General features: G+C 41.6%; 1 protein-coding gene across 5 annotated transcripts in view; it reads left to right on the top strand.

Moving 5' to 3' along the window:
- The window catches only part of LOC106582401 (protein mono-ADP-ribosyltransferase PARP14), a 41,815-nt gene that overhangs the window by 10,339 nt on the left and 11,743 nt on the right, over positions 1-19,733 (top strand). Inside the window, exons 2-21 of one of the 5 annotated variants that reach the window (XM_045704827.1) lie at positions 223-478; positions 2,057-2,253; positions 2,368-2,389; positions 2,651-2,818; positions 3,362-3,601; positions 3,731-3,973; positions 8,213-10,284; positions 10,502-10,634; positions 10,740-10,844; positions 13,674-13,736; positions 13,827-14,003; positions 14,133-14,317; positions 14,411-14,453; positions 14,581-14,685; positions 14,841-14,903; positions 15,045-15,221; positions 15,439-15,614; positions 15,698-15,809; positions 15,897-16,016; positions 16,131-16,193. In XM_045704827.1, the coding sequence (XP_045560783.1) occupies positions 307-478; positions 2,057-2,253; positions 2,368-2,389; positions 2,651-2,818; positions 3,362-3,601; positions 3,731-3,973; positions 8,213-10,284; positions 10,502-10,634; positions 10,740-10,844; positions 13,674-13,736; positions 13,827-14,003; positions 14,133-14,317; positions 14,411-14,453; positions 14,581-14,685; positions 14,841-14,903; positions 15,045-15,221; positions 15,439-15,614; positions 15,698-15,809; positions 15,897-16,016; positions 16,131-16,193 (4,636 nt within the window). In that variant the 5' untranslated portion in view covers positions 223-306. Of the gene's footprint in view, position 1; positions 479-2,056; positions 2,254-2,367; positions 2,390-2,650; positions 2,819-3,361; positions 3,602-3,730; positions 3,974-8,212; positions 10,285-10,501; positions 10,635-10,739; positions 10,845-13,673; positions 13,737-13,826; positions 14,004-14,132; positions 14,318-14,410; positions 14,454-14,580; positions 14,686-14,840; positions 14,904-15,044; positions 15,222-15,438; positions 15,615-15,697; positions 15,810-15,896; positions 16,017-16,130; positions 16,194-19,733 lie in introns of those variants that run through there. The other 4 variants (XM_045704828.1, XM_045704826.1, XM_045704829.1 and 1 more) reach the window with 4 other exon arrangements.

Here is a 19,733-nt window from a genome sequence, read left to right as displayed (position 1 = left end):
TGCAAGTAATGTTAACTTACCGAATCGGCCTGAGAAAATACGGACTGATACGGTTTCCTACAGTCAAATTTCACGACGAATTGATTACGTTTTGTAACCAACTCAAGTTCCTCGAAGTCACATGGGGTCGAAATCAAAAGTGAAAGTTGCTGCAGAGAGCAACGCAACGTAATAGCAAGTGATTTTCCATAATAACCGGAAACAAAATGTGTTTTACAACAGGCAGTCGAAGTTGCTGAAAGAATTGACACATACAAATATGCTGCTTCAATCGAAGTAAGACAGGAAGACAATTGTCTGAACATAATGACTGAAAAAACGCTGGTATTGGAGGGTCTGCCAGACGACATAGACAAAATCAGACCCAAGTTGGATTTGCACTTCAAAAACAAAAGAAAGTCTGGAGGAGAGACATTACAAATTCAAGACTATCCTGGGGACAAGAGGAAGGCTTTGCTCGTTTACCATGAAGATGCAGGTAATTATTCCAATTTGTCCTAATACAAAATATTTAGTCCTATGAATAAAGACACACTTATTTAAGCAATAAGGCCCGAGGAGGTGTGGTAAATGTCCAATATACCACGGCTAAGGGCTGTTCTTCAACACTACGCAACGCGCAGTGCTGTGGTATATTGGCCATATATCACAAACCCCCGGGGTGCCTTATTGCTATTGTAAATTGGTTACCAACGTAATAAGAGCAGTAAAAATAAATGTTTTGTCATAACCGTGGTATATGGTCTGATATACCACGGCTTTCAGCCAATCAGCATTCAGTGCTTGAACCACCCAATTTATAATTAAGTACAAAAGTAAAATTATGAATTATTTCAAAGTCCTTATATTAAGAAAACCAGACGCACCATTTTCTTATTTTTTTAATTTACGGATAGATAGGGGCAGGCTCCAACACTCAGACATAATTTACAAACGAAGCACATGTGTTTAGTTAGTCCATCAGATCGGAGGCAGCAGGGATGACCAGGGTTGTTCTCTTGATAAGTGTGTGAATTGGATCATTTTCCTGTCATGCTAAGCATTCATAATGTAACGAGTACTTTTGGGTGTCAGGAACAATGTATGGCGTAAAAAGTACATTATTTTCATTAGGAATGTAGTGAAGTAAAAGTTGTCAAAAATAGAAATAGTAAAGTGAAATACAGATACCTCAAAAAACAACTTAAGTAGTACCTTAAAGTATTTTTACTTAAGTACTTTACATCACTGTATGAGACCATACACCAGGGGTATGACAAAACATATATTTTTTATGTTCTAATTACGTTTGTAACCAGTTTATAATAGCAATAAGGCACGTCCGGGTTTGTGGTACATGGTCAATATACCACGGCTAAGGGCTGTATCCAAGCACTCCGAGTTGCGTCGTGCGTAAGAACAGCCCTTAGCATGGTATTTAAGTGATAATGCCTGAGAAGCCGGTGTTTGGAGGATATATTGGCACGGGTGTTGACATCAAGGTTTATACAAATCTCCGCTGTTGAAAACTAAATGTTAGTCCAAAAGAAATGTGAGATAATGTCTAGATGCTTTTTATAGTGGAGTTTATAAATTGCCTGGCTGGGTTGAGACATTGGATTGCCCAGTCAGATGGAACAAAGTAAATAGGCATTTTAACGTCACATTTAGCTGGTGTTAACTTGTGGAATAGACACCGGCTGGAATACGGTTTTAACCAATCAGCATTCAGGATTAGACCCATCCGTTGTATAAATAGGCCATATAACACTGCCCCTTGTGCCTTATTGCTTAAATATACTATGAGCCTTGTGAGTAGGCTGTGCTGAATGGTGATAATGGTGTTAGAAACTATCCCACTGGGCACACACTGGTTGAATCAACATTGATTCCACGTAATTTCAATGAAATTACGTTGAACCAACGTGGAATAGACGTTGAATTGACTTATGTACCCAGTGGGTATAGAGCTCCAAATACCAAAATAATTTAGTTCAGTAATGTAACCTGTGTCTTAAGAGCCACATAAGTTTTTGTAAGATAAGTATGTAATGATGGTTTGTCAATTCCTCCTCAGCTCTGCAGAACGTGTTGGATAGAAAATGCCATAAAATTGATTTCAAAATCCCTTTTGGGGTGGTTGAGCTTCAAGTGAAACTGAAGGAAGATGGCGGTGAAACAGAAGTGAAGAAAGTTAAACCACCAGTCTTCCCTCGCCCTACAAAAGACAAACTGACTTTCCTAGGAAAGTCTTCTCCTAACGTTGAAGAGAAGGTAATTCTTTATGTGTTGCTTATATTGTATCAAGTTAGAGTTGGCAATGTACAGCATTACAGCATTTGGACCTACTAATGTGTTTTCTCTGTGTCTTTGTCTGTGATGTATCAGCCAGTGTCAGAGAGTCTAGCAGGTAAGACTCATTCATAAATATACTTAAAGTTGCACTATGCAGAATTCACTCCGCAATTTCCTGGTTGCTAAAACTATAATCATTTTCCTAATTTCAGTTTATGTGACAAAATAAACTAATATAGTGTAGAGAATAATTGTACCATCTAAACTGCTGTGGGGGGAAAAAAATCAAAAACTTAAATATTGACACTTTAATAAGATATTAAATCAATAGGGAAATCACAGTAATGTTCATTCTGTGTGTCTATTTGTTTTTCAGATTCAGTGACGGATGATGACATAAAATTACTACTTGTCAGAACCACCAAGGAATGTGAAAAGGAGCTCCTTAACTTGTATTTTGAGCAGTTTGCTTTAGAAGAAGGAGAGGTCAGCATTACAAGACATGGAAAGAATAGCTGGGTCCTTAAACTGTCCTGTCAGTCAGGTAAGGAGTGTTTTCCCATAGACTCATCTAATGAAAATGTTCTTTCTTCAAATTAATATTATATTGTGGATTTACTGTATGTGGGAGTTGTTAACCACTTGTATTGCTTTCAATGTTCAAGTTTGTACCTGTCACGATAAGCACTAATTAGATCATCTATGATACTTGTGTATCATTCAGAGGTTACTTTCCTTTGACTGTAAAATACCATTAGTCATCTCAGCTGGGAATAGGGCTCATAAGGAAATGATTCCTTCTCGGTCACTAGAACACAATGGCTGCTATTTGAAACAAACATGTTGATTTTTATTCAGTGAGTCTTTGTATCTCAGATAATTTACATTGTTACATGTGATGACATTGCTTGATTGTTTCATGACATTGACATTGTTACATGTGATGACATTGACATGGTGACATGTGATGACATTGTGACATGTCATCTACTTATATCATCAAGTGAACATTACATGAGTTTATTTCTTGAGTCTGCTTGATCATTCATGCCCACCAATAAATACTGTACCTACTATCTCCTCTCAGATGCAGAGAAAGTCCTTGCCAAGAAGGAGCATCAGTATGGCATTTCTGTGGAGGTGTACAATGAGACAGCTGTTGAAGGGAAACTGGACAACAGACGCTTCATCCTGACTGGGTTCAACGAGACCTGCAAGTGCGACATTGTCTCTCTATACATCGGCAGCTGCAGCCAAGGGGCTGAACATGTCTGGGAGACCCTTGACGATGGAGAAAGAGTAGTGGTCACCTTCAAACAGGACATTGGTGGGTCCACAGATGCATCAAAAATATGTATACACCATATCACTATTACACCATTCAATTAAGTTGCATGACCAAACAGCAAAATACAACACTATTCTAACTATCAATCTATCTATCCATGTTCCGCAGACATAAAGTCCTTCCTTAGGAAATGCGTGTCAAAGAAGTTCCAGGGTATGGAGTTTGGGGCTTGCCGTTTAGAGCTGACAGACTCTGTCCTTGTCCAGGGGGACATGAGCCAAATCAAAGGAGAGGTGGAGGAGGCCCTGAATCTCTACTTCTCCAGCAGGAGGAGCAAAGGAGGGGCTATCAGGTCCCAGATCTGGGTTACAAAGGGCAAGAGCATGGTCATCACCTTTGAAGACTGTCATGGTAGGGCCCTTTTCAATGACATTATGCTGTAGAAATTATGTTGTGTGTAGGCCTACAGTTGTATCAATAGTTGTACATGCACATTGTATATTATGTATTTCAAAGCGTAATGCGTTACCTCCGTGTGCTATCCTGGTATTTCCAAACAGTTACAATTGGAAATACAATATAGTGTTCAAGTCCTCCTCCAGTCTCATTTAACACCTAATTTAACACCTGATTAACTTAAAGGGCTAGGCCCCTTTTTCCTCAATTTCCGCCTGACTGAAGTGCCAAAAGTAAACTGCCTGTTGCTCAGGCCCTGAAGCCAAGTTATGCATATAATTGGTACCATTGGAAAGAAAATACTTTGAAGTTTGTAGAAATGTTAAAATAATATAAGAGACTATAACACAATAGATATGGTAGGAGACAATCCAAAGAAAAAATAACCAGACTTTTTTTTTGAGAGCCCATGCTCTTACAATGGAAAGTATAGGGGCATACTGAATTCTAGCTCCCAGGATGCAATAGCATCCACAGGGTGGCATCCACAGGGTGTCAGCAGTCTATGTTCAAGGTTTCAGGCTTGTAACTTCCAAAACGAATAAGAATTATCCGTTTTAGTAGAGGGACACAGTTTTGGAAATTCGTGTTTGGGCCCGCGATGAAGACAAGACGCCCCTGCTAAAATCGGTTTCCTATTGAACATACTTCTTTCCATAAGAAATATTATAGTTTGAATACATTTTAGGGTATCTGAGGAGTCAATAGAAATGTATTTTGAGTTGTTGAAACAAAGTTTAGCGGTATATTTTCCGATTCCTTTCTCTGCATGTTAAACAAGTGGATTACTCAAATCGATGACGCCAACTAAACAGAGTTTTTGGGGTATAAAGAATGATTTTGTCTAACAAAACAACACCACATGTTATAGCTGGGACCCTTTGGATGACAAATCAGAGTAAGATTTTCAAAAAGTAATTGTATATTTAATCGCAATTTGCGAATTTATGAAACTTGTGCCGGTGGAAAAATATTTTGATGTGGGGCGCCGTCCTCAAACAATCGCATTGCGTGCTTTTGCTGTAATGGCTACTGTAAATCGCACAGTGCAGTTAGATTAACAAAAATCTAAGCTTTCAACCGATGTAAGACACTTGTATGTACCTAAATGTTTAATATCCATAATATTTATGATTATTTATTTGAATTGCGCTCCCTCCAGTTTCACCGGAAGTTGTCCCGCTAGCGGAACGCCTAGTCCAAAGAGGTTTTAACAAAATGCACATCTCAATAGGTGGTCCCAGAATGACATGAAATGGCACAAGTGAGGGAGGAGGACTTTCCTCTTCTGTTCTCTATTGCTCTTATTGTTCCTCAAGCGAGGAGGGAGGCTGATGACATCACATCTGACCATCGGACCTACTCCTTGAAGATTGAAGTTGTCTAAAAAAACACAATTTTGCTCAAAACATATAGAATACCAGTCAAAAGTTTGAACACACCTACTCATTCCAGGGTTTTTCTTTATTTTTACTATTTTCTACAATGTAGAATAATAGTGAAGACATCAGAGCTATGAAATAACACATACAGTTGAAGTCGGAAGTTTACATACACCTTAGCCAAATACATTTAAACTCAGTTATTCACAATTCCTGATATTTAATCCAAGTAAAAATTCCCTGTCTTAGGTCAGTTAGGATCACCACTTTATTTTAAGAATGTGAAATGTCAGAGTAATAGTAGAGAGAATGATTTATTTTAGCTTTTATTTCTTTCATCACATTCCTAGTGGGTCAGAAGTTTACATACACTCAATTAGTATTTGGTAGCATTGCCTCTAAATGGTTTATCTTGGGTCAAACGTTTCGGGTAGCCTTCGACAAGCTTCCCACAATAAGTTGGGTGAATTTTGGCCCATTCCTCCTGACAGAGCTGGTGTAACTGAGTCAGGTTTTGTTGGCCTCCTTGCTTGCACACGCTTTTACAGTTATGCCCACACATTTTCTATAGGATTGAGGTCAGGGCTTTGTGATGGCCACTCCAATACCTTGACTTTGTTGTCCTTAAGCCATTTTGCCACAACTTTGGAAGTATGCTTGGGGTCATTGTCCATTTGGAAGACCCATTTGCGACCAAGCTTTAACTTCCTGACTGATGTCTTGAGATGTTGCTTCAATATATCCACATCATTTTCCTACCTCATGATGCCATCTATTTTGTGAAGGGCACCATCCCCTCCTGCAGCAAAGCACCCCCACAACATGATGCTGCCACCCCTGTGCTTCACGGTTGGGATGGTGTTCTTCGGCTTGCAAGCCTCCACCTTTTTCCTGTAAACATAATGATGGTCATTATGGCCAAACAGTTCTATTTTTGTTTCATCAGACCAGAGGACATTTCTCCAAAAAGTACGATCTTTGTCCCCATCGTTTTACTGTGGATATAGATACTTTTGTACCTGTTTCCTCCAGCATCTTCACAAGGTCCTTTGCTGTTGTTCTGGGATTGATTTGCACTTTTTGCACCAAAGTATGTTCATCTCTTGGAGACAGAACACGTCTCCTTCCTGAGCGATATGACGGCTGCGTGGTCCCATGGTGTTGATACTTGCATACTATTGTTTGTACAGATGAACGTGGTACCTTAAGGCGTTTGGAAATTGTTCCCAAGGATGAACCAGACTGAGTTTGAAAGTAGGCCTTGAAATACATCCACAGGTACACCTCAAATTGACTCAAATGATGTCAATTAGCATATCAGAAGTTTCTAAAGCCATGACATTATTTTCTGGAATTTTCCAAGCTGTTTAAAGGCACAGTCAACTTAGTGTATGTAAACTTCTGACCCACTGGAATTGTGATACAGTGAATTATAAGTGAAATAATCTGTCTGTAAACAATAGTTGGAAAAATAACTTGTCATGCACAAGGTAGTTATGTCCTTAACCAACTTGCCAAAACTATAGTTTGTTAACAAGAAATTTGTGGAGTGGTTGGAAAAAACGTGTTTTCATGACTCCAACCTAAGTGTATGTATAAACTTTTGACTTCAACTGTATGGAATCATGTAGTAACCAAAAATTTCAATATCTTTTCTTCAAGTGCAGTCGCAAAAACCATCAAGCGCTATGATGAAACTGTCTCTCATTAGGACTGCCACAGGAAAGGAAGACCCAAAGTTACCTCTGCTGCAGATGAGAAGTTCATTAGAGTTACCGGCTTCAGAAATTGCAGCCCAAATAAATGCTTCAGAGTTCAAGTAACAGACACATCTAAACATCAACTGTTCAGAGGAGACTGCGTGAATCAGGCCTTCATGGTCGAGTTGCTGCAAGGACACCAATAAGAGGAAGAGACTTGCTTGGGCCAAGAAACACGAGCAATGGACATTAGACCGGTGGAAATCTGTCCTTTTGGTCTGAGGAGTCCAAATTTGGTTCCAACCGCTGTGTCTTTGTGAAATGCAGAGTAGGTGAACGGATGATCTCTGCATGTGTTGTTTCCACCGTGAAGCATGGAGGAGGTGGTTTGATGGTGTGGGGGAGCTTTGCTGGTAACACTCATGATTTATGTTGAATTCAAGGCACACTTAACCAGCATGGCTACCACAGCATTCTGCAGCGATACGCCATCCCATCTGGTTTGTGCTTAGTGGGACTATCATTTGTTTTTCAACGAGACAATGACCTACACCTCCAGGTTGTGTAAGGGCCATTTGACCAAGAAGGAGAGTGATGTGCTACATCAGATGACCTGGCTTCCACAATCACCCGACCTCAACCCAATTGAGATGGTTTGAGATGAGTTGGACCGCAGAGTGAAGGAAAAGCAGCCAACAAGTTCTCAGTATATGTGCGAACTCCTTCAAGACTGTTGGAAAAGCATTCCAGGTTAGGCTGGTTGAGAGAATGCCAAGAGTGTGCAAAGCTGTCAAAGGCAAAGGGTGGCTACTTTGAGGAGTATAAAATATTTAACACTTTTTTTGGTTACTACATGATTCCATATGTGTTTTTCATAGTTTTGATATCTTGACTATTATTCTACAATGTAGAAAATAGTAAAAATAAAGAAAAACCCTGGAATAAGTAGGTTAGTCCAAACTTTTGACTGATACTGTATATTTTTGTTTGCTTTAGTGTGTGTACTTTACTGTATTTCTAGTTGGGATATCACTTTTCAACAGGAGAAATGGATGATGTCTTTAAGGCAATTCAGTAGTAATTCATTCTGTCCCCTGTTGTCCTTGTTCCAGTTGCCCATCAGGTGGCAGAACACAAGCATCGTTTTGGTGGGGTCGACCTCATAGCTCAGCTGTTCTACTCCAGCCTGCAGAAGGCTTTGACGGGACAAACAGCCCTCCTCTCAGACATCCCCACTAAAGTGACCCTTCCACTCAGTGTGGAACTCCTTGACTTCATTAACCGTGACAAGACCCGCAAGCAGGAAATTACAACTGTACTCCTTAGGGTCCATGCTAGAGTTTCCTTCAACATGAGTACAGAACCCCCTCAGATGGAACTGGACATGACCATGGAGAATGAGTCTTTGGGCATGCTCAGATTGTTCCCTACATGGGAGAGGAAAGCCCGGAGAGAGGCTCTGGCCTTGCTAGAGAAATATAAAGAGGTTCAGCTGCCCATAGAGATGGAGGTCTGGGAAAGGATTGAGAGCGGTTGCCTTGGCCTCATATCCCCTGGCGCTAGCATCTCTTACAGGAGCACCAGTGCTGAGATAGTTGTGGTGTGTGTGCAGAATGAGGTGAAGACCCTAGTGGAGAAGATTGAGCAAATGGTGAAAAAGGCTAGTGATGAGCTCGAGAGGGAGAGGAACACGGTATTAAGAAAAATCCCACTGGACTCTAAGGAAAAGCTTGATTTCATTTGTGATCTCGTCTCTGGTAAACTAGTGGACGTAGGGTTTTCTAAAGATGAAGAAAGCTTTATCATCTGCCTAAAGGGTTTGGAGAACCAGGTGAGCACAGCAGAAGGTGTCGTGAAAGAGGCCCTGGGGAACGTTGAAGCCAAACTCCTTGAGATATCAATGCCTCTGATGGAGTTCCTAAAGTCTGTGGACCTGAAGAAGATTGAGAAGAACCACTTTTCCCAGAACAACATATCGTCTGTGTTTCTCCTTGGTAATGATTCCATCCAGATCCTAGCAGATAGAACTGACATCCAGAGAGCTGAAGACAAACTATACGAGGTCATCAAAGAGGAAGTCATCAAACTCACACCAGACCAAACCCACGTGACAAAGGGCGAACAATGGCTGCAGTTCTTTGCCGGACTCAACGGTGAGCTCAAATCCACCAAGAACAACCACAATGTCAGCATCTCAGTTTCGCAGGAGAAGATCGGTGTCTGTGGATTCTCCAATGTTGTAGCAGATGTGTCAGGGAAGTTAAATGGATACCTGGATAACAAGAAGCCAGAAACAGCGGACGTCCCTCTCAAATCAGTGCAGGAAGTACAGTATGTGGCCTCTTGTATGAAACTCTCAGAGGTCCCTGAAATTAAGGCCCTTGGCGTGACTATACTGCCATGCAAAACACAAGGATCCCCTTGCCTGAAGATCACTGCAGCGAGCGATAAAATCAAAGAGGCCTTAGATGCAGTGAAACAGCAGGTCAGTACAATAACGACGGAGAAGTACACATACTCCGAAGCCGGCAAGTCCAAAGTCCTGGAGAAGAACAAAGTTGCTCTGCAGGCTAAGGCCAAGGATTTAGGGTGTAAACTTTTCCTATCACCATTGATTACCCTCTGCCAGAAATACAGCTACGACATAGAAGGGTGCATCACTTTAACTGTGGGTCAGGGTAACATCTCCCAACATGCTGCAGATGCTCTGATCTGCCCTCTGAGCAGCAGCCTGGCCTTCGATACTCCGATCGCCAAACAATTCCTTCAGATGGGTGGGCCTGAGATCAGGAAGGTGTGTGACAAGTTCCTGAAGGAAAGGCAAACTCTACAGGCGGGAGATGTGGTCTTGTCCAACCCAGGAACCCTTGGAGCTAAACACCTCATCTATGCAGGCATTCCTGTATTGGGGAAGGCTTCCACACCTCTCAACTCTGTCTATCTGCAGTCTGCTGTCAGGGACAGTTTATTGGGAGCAGAAAACAAGAAGTGTGCCTCCATAGGCATGCCAGTGATGGGGTATGGCACCTTTGGTTTTTCTGTCAAAGAAAGCTGTGTAGCAGTTATCAAGGGAATCCTAGATTTCATCTACACTGATCAGAAATCCCCCCAACTGAGGAGCATATTTGTGATCGACTCTGATGCCAAGCTAGTGGAGGAGTTCCAGTCAGCCATTGAAGGAAAGGTAAGTCTGCTTCTCCACATAGCATTCCATGTTGATCTAGTTGCACAGGTTTTTTTGTTTAGAATGCCACCCGGCTCTACCTTAGATTTAACATACCAAGTCAAACCACGGTACATTCATGGGTGTGATTCAAGAGGAAATGTACAGTGGCATTTGTAAATGGGGTCAAGTATTCCTGTTGAAAGTGAAACCTCTTTTGTCCTGCTTAATTTAACAGGGTTATCGTCGTCAACAAAAAACCAGCAAACCAGCAACAGGCACAACTCCAACTTCTCCCCCTGCAGCCAACGCCTCACATAACACACCTCCACCACCACCCCTAGCGGCTAAACCAGGTTCAGACATCAAAGGTTATTTCCTTCAACCATACATTTGTGTGTTACCATAAAGATAAATACTGCAGGAAACCTATAGCATGCCGTGTCTTCACTCAGACTTCTCTCCTCTATTAACAGTGATTATAGGTGGCGTGTCAGTGATCCTGAAGAAGGGTGACATCACCAAAGAGACAGTGGATGTCATAGTGAATTCCAACAACCAAAATCTGAATCTGAACAATGGTAAGTGTCAGATTCAATGTTCACAATTAGGCAAATTATCTCAATTTACACTTTTAGGTTTTAGTTCAGGTTAGTCGCAAGTCTTTAGAGGGTTGCTGAACCTACTGATTTAGCCTCGGTTTCAATCGTCCTCATTAGGAAACGCACCTGAGAACGAGATTTGGGTCTTGGAGCCGTGCTTTGATGTGGGTGTCTCTTGTATGTGTTCGCACATGAGAAGAGTTTCTACATTCACTCTGACAAAAACAGTACACAGCTACAGTCACTCACCTTTCCAGATAACCTTAAAACAGTCTAACCAGGTCTTGTGTCTGGAAGTAGCATAGGTTAGCTAGCAAACTTCTTTCGCCAATTAGCTTCAGCGGGCCGGTGCACGACTTTGGCAGAGTTGGTTTGACTTTGGATAGCCTATCTGTCGGGCTAGTCAATATATTACACAATATAAATGGGAGAATATTTTCATGTTACACACACCTTTTTAGTTTTCTCATTAAATTCTTTCAATATTTGTATATTCATTTCTACAAATAGTTGTTGGTTTGAGGTTTTTATGTCATTTCAATTTGGACATATTGAAATTTACAAATATTGTCCAATGTACAGTTGAAGTCAGAAGTTTACATACACTTAGGTTGGAGTCATTAAAACTCGTTTTGCAACCACCACAAATTTCTTGTTAACAAACTATAGTTTTGGCAAGTCGGTTAGGACATCTACTGTGTGCATGACACAAGTAATTCTTCCAACAATTGTTTACAGACAGATTATTTCACTTATAATTCACTGTATCACAATTCCAGTGGGTCAGAAGTTTACATACACTAAGTTGACTGTGCCTTTAAACAGCTTGGAAAATTCCAGAAAATTATGTCATGGCTTTAGAAGCTTCTGATAGGCTAATTGACATAATTTGAGTCAATTGGAGGTGTACCTGTGGATGTATTTCAAGGCCTATCTTCAAACTCAGTGCCTCTTTGCTTGACATCATGGGGAAATCAAAAGAAATAAGCCAAGACCTCAGAAAAAAGACCTTGTAATTGTAGACCTCCAAAAGTCTGGTTCATCCTTGGGAGCAATTTCCAAACGCCTGAAGGTACCATGTTCATCTGTACAAACAATAGTATGCAAGTATCAACACCATGGGACCACGCAGCCATCATACCGCTCAGGAAGGAGACGTGTTCTGTCTCCTGGAGATGAACGTACTTTGGTGCGAAAAGTGCAAATCAATCCCAGAACAACAGCAAAGAACCTTGTGAAGATGCTGGAGGAAACAGGTACAAAAGTATCTATATCCACAGTAAAACGAGTCCTATATCGACATAACCTCAAAGGCCGCTCAGCAAGGAAGAAGCCACTGCTCCAAAACTGCCATAAAGGCCAGACTACGGTTTGCAACTGCACATGGGGACAAAGATCGTACTTTTTGGAGAAATGTCCTCTGGTCTGATGAAACAAAAATATACCTGTTTGGCCATAATGACCATTGTTATGTTTGGAGGAAAAAGGGGGAGGGTTGTAAGCCGAAGAACACCATCCCAACCATGAAGCACAGGGGTGGCAGCATCATGTTGTGGGGGTGCTTTGCTGCAGGAGGGACTGGTGCACTTCACAAAATAGATGGCATCATGGGGTAGGAAAATGATGTGGATATATTGAAGCAACATTTCAAGACATCAGTCAGGAAGTTAAAGCTTGGTCGCAAATGGGTCTTCCAAATGGGCAATGACCCCAAGCATACTTCCAAAGTTGTGGCAAAATGGCTTAAGGACAGCATAGTCAAGGTATTGGAGTGGCCATCACAAAGCCCTGACCTCATCCCATAGAAAATGGACTGAAAAAGTGTGTGCGAGCAAGGAGGCCTACAAATCTGACTCAGTTACACCAGCTCTGTCAGGAGGAATGGGCCAAAATTCACCCAACTTATTGTGGGAAGCTTGTGGAAGGCTACCTGAAATGTTTGACCCAAGTTAAACAATTTAAAGGCAATGCTACCAAATACTAATTGAGTGTATGTAAACTTCAGAGCCACTAGGAATGTGATGAAGGAAATAAAAACTGAAATAAATCATTCTCTCTACTATTATTCTGACATTTCACGTTCTTAAAAGAAAGTGGTGATCCTAACTGACCTAAGACAGGGAATTTTTACTAGGATTACATTGTTAGGAATTGTGAATAACTGAGTTTAAATGTATTTGGCTAAGGTGTATGTAAACTTCCCACTTCAACTGTACATTGCGTATTTTACTGATGGTCCCTAACTAGCCGCGTAGGGATATCCAAAGTTAAACCAATTTGTCCATGGTCAGTGTGCTGGGCATTATGATCAGTCATGTTCAGCAGCCACTCCAAATTGGTGATGACTTGTGTGCTGCCGGCTGTGGGCATGTGGGCAGGATTGAAATAAACCCAATCCAAGGAAAACTGTTACGTACCCCGCATTCCGTGACATACCCTTTTTTTCCCTAATAACCTCTAGGGCCGGGATGATAGCAGTATCGCAATACTCGTTAGGATCGTGGCAAAGAAACGAAACACGAAGCAAATTTTACTTTGTTAGGAAAACAGCCCTGATGTTTGAAACAAACAAACAAACATTATGTTGTCATCCAGAGTCACATGTATTTATTTCCAAGCTGAAGCACACAATATTTTAAATACAGCAGGTTTTTAAAGGAACAAATTTTGGTCTGCTTCATGTTTTCATTTTTGGCATGGAAAAAATGTCTGAATAAATGTTTCCACATAGGCCATTTTCAACCAGAAAAGTTTTGTTTTTGTTTGTCGCTCTTTAATTAACATATGTCATACTCAATGACTTGAAAGGGGTTTCTGGAGCCATCCTGAAAGCGGCTGGGAAATCTGTAGCAGATGAATGCAAAATAATTGGTTGAGTATTATTTTATTAAGTCTTTATATGTCCAGAAATTGAAGTGCATTGAGGTTTGTAGAATTTACTTTGTGTCCCAATTTCCCCAGGTATGCTAAAGGCCGATGGTGTTGTACTCACACATGGTGGGAACCTAAACTGTAAAAACATAGCTCAGATGGTTGGGCCCAAGACTTCTGCAGATATCATCACCTCCATAGAGAAGGTCCTTCAGCTGTGTGAGAGCCAGAATGCAGCCACAGTGTCCATCCCTACTATTGGCACAGGTGATTCAACTGAAATGTAGTGTAAAACTAAAAGTTCCATTCCGGTGTCACTTGTATTGATTAATCAATACATTTATTGGTTTCAAATGATCTATCTATCACTTTGGATGGTGATGTCTTACGCTTTAGGGCAAGGTGGCGTTGAACCCAAAGATTGCATCAAGGCCATTCTAAAAGGACTGGAGAGCCACACATCACGGATGACCTCATCCAGCATCAAAATCATTTTCATAGTGGCCTTTGAGCAGAAGATCTTTGACTCCATGAGAAATTACTTTAACAAAAGTAACCTGCGCCCACACAACATCAAGCAGGTAGATTTAGTTTGACTAAGGCTCAGGTGGACATGTTCTGTGGTTTTGTTTGGTTGACGCGTGTAATAACTTAAGGTTATGGGTTTTATCTAGGCTGCATCCACACCTTCTCAGTCCAGTCTTCCCCCAAATCAAGGTTGGATTTTGATACATCTTTGTTTACATTTTAAATGAATTTGCATTGTTCTATTTCAACATTTGCGTTGGTTGTCATCATCACAATAATGTTTGTCGTTGAAATGTTAACCTTTTCCGACCCCTAGTAAAGATCCATGGTGTCAGAATTGAATTGAGGAAAGGCAACATTACTCAAGAAACTGTCAGAGCCATTGTGAATAGCACCAATGCTGATATCAACTTAACAGGAGGTCTGTATATGGAAAAAACAAACATAAAATGGTACATTGTTAGCGCACTACAGAAAGTACAGTACTAGCTATTCTGTGAATATAACTTTCTCCATACAGTCTTTTTTCAAATTGATTTTAAGGATAGGACCTCATTTTAAACATGTTATGTTCAGGAGTTAGTGCGGCGATTGTCAAAGCAGCTGGGAGCGCAGTTGAACAGGAGTGCAAAACCATTTGTGAGTGTCTCCCATCTTCCATAACAATTCACCTGTGGTGTATCACAGCCATTCAGTCTGACACTCTCTCTCTCGCTCGCTTGCTCTCTCGCTCTCTCGCTCTCCTGCTTTCTCTCTGTGTGTGACATCTGCTTTATCCAGGCCCTCTAAGGGCTGATGCAGCAGGGGTGACCAGCGGCGGGGCCCTTCAGTGTAACTTCATCATCCACATACTGGGGCCCCACTCTGTGGCTGACGCTACACAACGAGTCACCAAGGTCCTGGAGTGCTGTGAGGACAAACAGATCACCACCGTGTCCTTCCCTGCTGTTGGCACTGGTGGGCAATGGTTTATTAGTCATTCAGCGTTGTTACAGGTTCTTTAAAAAAAACTGTTGTTATTAAAAACTCTGAATTACCCCATCAAATCATTTTTTTAGGCTACCACCATGCTGCCATTTTCAATTGTCACATTCAAAATCTAGTCATCCAATGGTTCTTGTCCTATTTTTCAGCTCCACCTAATGCAGGTAATTTTGTATGATTCCCATTGTAGGTGGTGGTGGCCTTAGCGGCACAGACTCTATTGGTGCCATCCTCCAGGGCATCCAGGATCATCTATCACTGTGCTCCTCCTCTACCATCATTAAACTGATCTACATCGTCATCTATGAGGACAAGATCCTGCAGGAGTTTCAGCTGGGGCTCAACCAGTGGAAGACAAGCCAGATGGTACAATATGTTGAGGAAATACAAATCTGATGTACTAACCTTTCCTTACCAACTAAATGTAAACATTGTGATTCCAAAACCAGGTTGAAGACGCCAGTGACGACGATCTTGAGGATGATCTTAATGGTGATGAAGATGACAGTGATATGTGGAACACCAACTCTGAGGAAGAAGATGACACCAGTGTTCAGACAGGTTCGTACAATTCCAGTCTGTAGCAAAATGTGTTCTACTGCTAAATGCCTGCTACTTACCCTTTTCTCTGTGATTCCCTTCATCCAGGAAACACAATTGAAGCAATAATTGGGCCAGTGAAGGTCAAGGTAGTATGTGGTGACATCACTAAGGAGAAAACGGACGCCATCGTCAACAGTACAAACTCGAGTCTGGATCTGAACTCTGGTAAGATCCCCCTCCCCCAATTCCAACTTTCGAATCAGCCAAACATACCTGATATTATTGCATCATACAGGTCTTCAGCTGAAGATTATACTCATGTCCTATCCCACTCTGCAGGTGTATCAGGAGCCATTCTAAAAGCAGCTGGACAGACAGTCGTGGATGAGTGCAAAGCCTTAGGTATGAGTCTTGATGTACATTAAGGATGTAACGGATTTATCGATATGCATCGGTCCCCGGTTCAGTTGTTTAAGATATGAGTGCATCGGTCTGTGGAAGCCCAAACCAATCCAAATTCAGGCTGTAACGCAACAGAATGTGGAAAAAGTCAAGAGGTGGGAATACTTTGAAGGCACTGTACATTTTCAACCTCACACAGAGATAAACCAGGTGACGTCACTTCCTGTTGAGTGAGGGAGGGCTCTGTTTGTTGTTTTGAAAGTCTCTGAAAAAGTGTTATATTGAAAACGTTTAGTTACTAGCTAGCTACCTTTTGAGTTTGGATCCCGCATCACGGTTGGCATCAGTTGCTGGGATTGCTAATATCTGTCCAGGGATCCTGCCGGGTCTAGGGAGCTGTTTGGCCTAGCAGCTTGGTGGAGCGTGTCCACAAGCTTGGAAAACCCAGCACCGGCCCAGGTGACAGGTCCAGGCCGTTAGTGGTCAAGTTCCTGAGGTTCAAGGACAAGGTAGCTGTTCTGGAAACAAACACTAGGAACCAGATCATCCACATGTATGGATCACATTTTCACTAATACTGTAGAACTTTGTTCTAAAGCTGTATCTGTACCCATTGGATGAAGTGATCACAATATAGTGGCTATATCCAGAAAAGCCAAAGTTCCAAAAGCTGGGCCTAAAATAATGTATAAGAGATCATACAAAATATTTTGCTGTGACTCATATGTGGATGATGTTAAACACATTTGTTGGTCTGATGTGATTAATAAGATGCATCCAAACGCGGCACTTGATGAATTTATGAAATTGCTTCTTCCAATTATTCATAAACATGCACCAGTTAAGAAACTGACTGCTAGAACTGTTAAGGCTCCATGGATTGATGAGGAATTGAAAAACTGTATGGTTGAAAGAGATGGGGCAAAAGGAGTGGCTAATAAGTACATCTGACTTTGTGACTTTATGTAACTAAACTCAACAAAAGAAGAAGAAACTGTATTATGAAGCCAAGATCAATGATATAAAGTATGATTGAAAAATACTTTGGACTACATTAAATGACAATATGGGCAGAAAGACATTCAATGCCATCTTTCATCGACTCAGATGGCTTATTCATCACAAAACCATTTCATGTTGCCAATTATTTTAATGATTATTTCATTGGCAAAGTGGGCAAACTTAGGCAAGAAATGCCAACAACGAACAGTGAGCCTTCGTATTCATGCATAAAAAAACAAATAATGAAATAAAAGCATTGTACATTTTAATTTTCTAAAGTTAGTGTGGGAGAGGTGGAAAAATTGTTATCAATCAATAATGACAAACCTCCTGGCATTGACAACTTCAAATCAAATGTTATTGGTCACATACACATTTTTAGCAGATGTTATTGCGGGTGTAGTGAAATGCTTGTGTTTCTAGCGCCAACAGTGCAGTAGTATCTAACAATTCACAACCATACACACATCTTAAAGTAAAAGAATGGATTTAAAATATATATATAAATATTAGGACGAGCAATGTTGGAATGGCATTGACTACAATAAAGTAGAATAGAATACAGTATATACATATGATATGAGTAAAGCAGTATGTAAAAATGATTTAAGTGACGAGTGTTCCATTATTAAAGTGGCCAGTGATTCCATGTCTATGTATATAGGGCAGCAGCCTCTAAGGTGCAGGGTTGAGTAACCGGGTGGTAGCCAGCTAGTGATGGCTATTTAACAGTCTGATGGCCTTGAGATAGAAGCTGTTTTTCAGTTTCTCGGTCCCAGCTTTGATGCACCTGTACTGACCTCACCTTCTGGATGATAGCGGGGTGAACAGGCCGTGGCTCGGGCGGTTGATGTCCTTGATGATCTTTTTGGCCATGATGTGACATCGGGTGCTGTAGGTGTCCTGGAGGGCAGGCAGTGTGCCCCCGGTGATGTGTTGTGCAGACCACACCACCCTCTGGAGAGCCCTGCGGTTGCGGGTGGTGTAGTTGCCATACCAGGCAGTGATACAGCCCGACAGGATGCTCTCAATTGTGCATCTGTAAAAGTTTGTGAGGGTCTTAGGGGCCAAGCCAAATTTCTTCAGCCTCCTGAGGTTGAAGAGTAGCTGTTGCTCCTTCTTCACCACGCTGTCTGTTTGAGTGGACCATTTCAGATTGTCAGTGATGTGTACGCCGAGGAACTTGAAGCTTTCCACCTTCACTGTGGTCCCGTCTATGTGGATAGGTGCGGGCTCCTTTTGCTGTTTCCTGAACTCCACGATCAGCTGCTTCGTTTTGTTGATGTTGAGGGAGAGGTTATTTTCCTGGCATCACCCCGCTAGGGCCCTCATCTAATCCCTGTAGGCCTTTTCGTCATTGTTGGTAATCAGGCCTACTACTGTTGTGTCATGATTGAGTTGGAGGTGTGCATAGCCATGCAGTCATGGGTGAACAGTGAGTACAGGAGGGGGCTGAGCCTGCACCCTTGTGGGGCCCCAGTGTTGAGGATCAGCGTAGTGGAGGTGTTGTTTCCTACCTTCACCACCTGGGGGCGGCCCGTCAGGAAGTCCAGGACCCAGTTGCACAGGGCGGGGTCGAGACCCAGGGTCTCAAGCTAAATTATAAGCTTGGAGGGTACTATAGTCAATGAACAGCATTCTTATGTACAGTTGAAGTCAGAAGTTTACATACACCTTAGCCAAATACATTTAAACTCAGTTTTTCACAATTCCTGACATTTAATCCTAGTAAAAATTCCCTGTCTTAGGTCAGTTAGGATCACCATTTTCTTTTAAGAATGTGAAATGTAAGAATAATAGTAGAGAGAATGCTTTTATGTATTTCATCACATGCCCAGTGGGTCAGAAGTTTACATATACTCAATTAGTAGCATTGTCTTTAAATTGTTTAACTTGGGTCAAACGTTTTGGGTAGCCTTCCACAAGCATCCCACAATAAGTTGGGTGAATTTTGGCCCATTTCTCATGACAGAGCTGGTGTAACTGAGTCAGGTTTGTAGGCCTCCTTGCTCACACACACTTTTTCAGTTCTCCCCACAAATTGTCTATTGGATTGAGGTCAGGGCTTTGTGATGGCCACTCCAATACCTTGACTTTGTTGTCCTTAAGCCATTTTGCCACAACTTTGGAAGTATGCTTGGGGTCATTGTTCATTTGGAAGACCCATTTGCGACCAAGCTTTAACTTCCTAACTGATGCCTTGAGATGTTGCTTCAATATATCCACATATAAAGCCTCCCTCTTTTTCCTCCAAACATAACGATGGTCATTATGGCCAAACAGTTCTATTTTTGTTTCATCAGACCAGATGATCTTTGTCCCATGTGCAGTTGCAAACCGTAGTGTGGCTTTTTTATGGCAGTTTTGGAGCGGTGGCTTCTTCCTTGCTGAGCGGCCTTTCAGGTTATGTCGATATAGGACTCGTTTTACTGTGGATATAGACCCTGTTTCTTCACAGGGTCCTTTGCTGTTGTTCTGGGATTGATTTGCACTTCACGCATCAAAGTACGTTCATCTCTTGGAGACAGAACGCTTCTT

This window comes from Salmo salar, chromosome ssa21, assembly GCF_905237065.1.
Source record: "Salmo salar chromosome ssa21, Ssal_v3.1, whole genome shotgun sequence".
Lineage (NCBI taxonomy): Eukaryota > Metazoa > Chordata > Actinopteri > Salmoniformes > Salmonidae > Salmo > Salmo salar.
The sequence above is the reverse complement of the archived record's forward strand: the minus strand, read 5'-3'. Positions and strand labels throughout refer to the sequence as shown.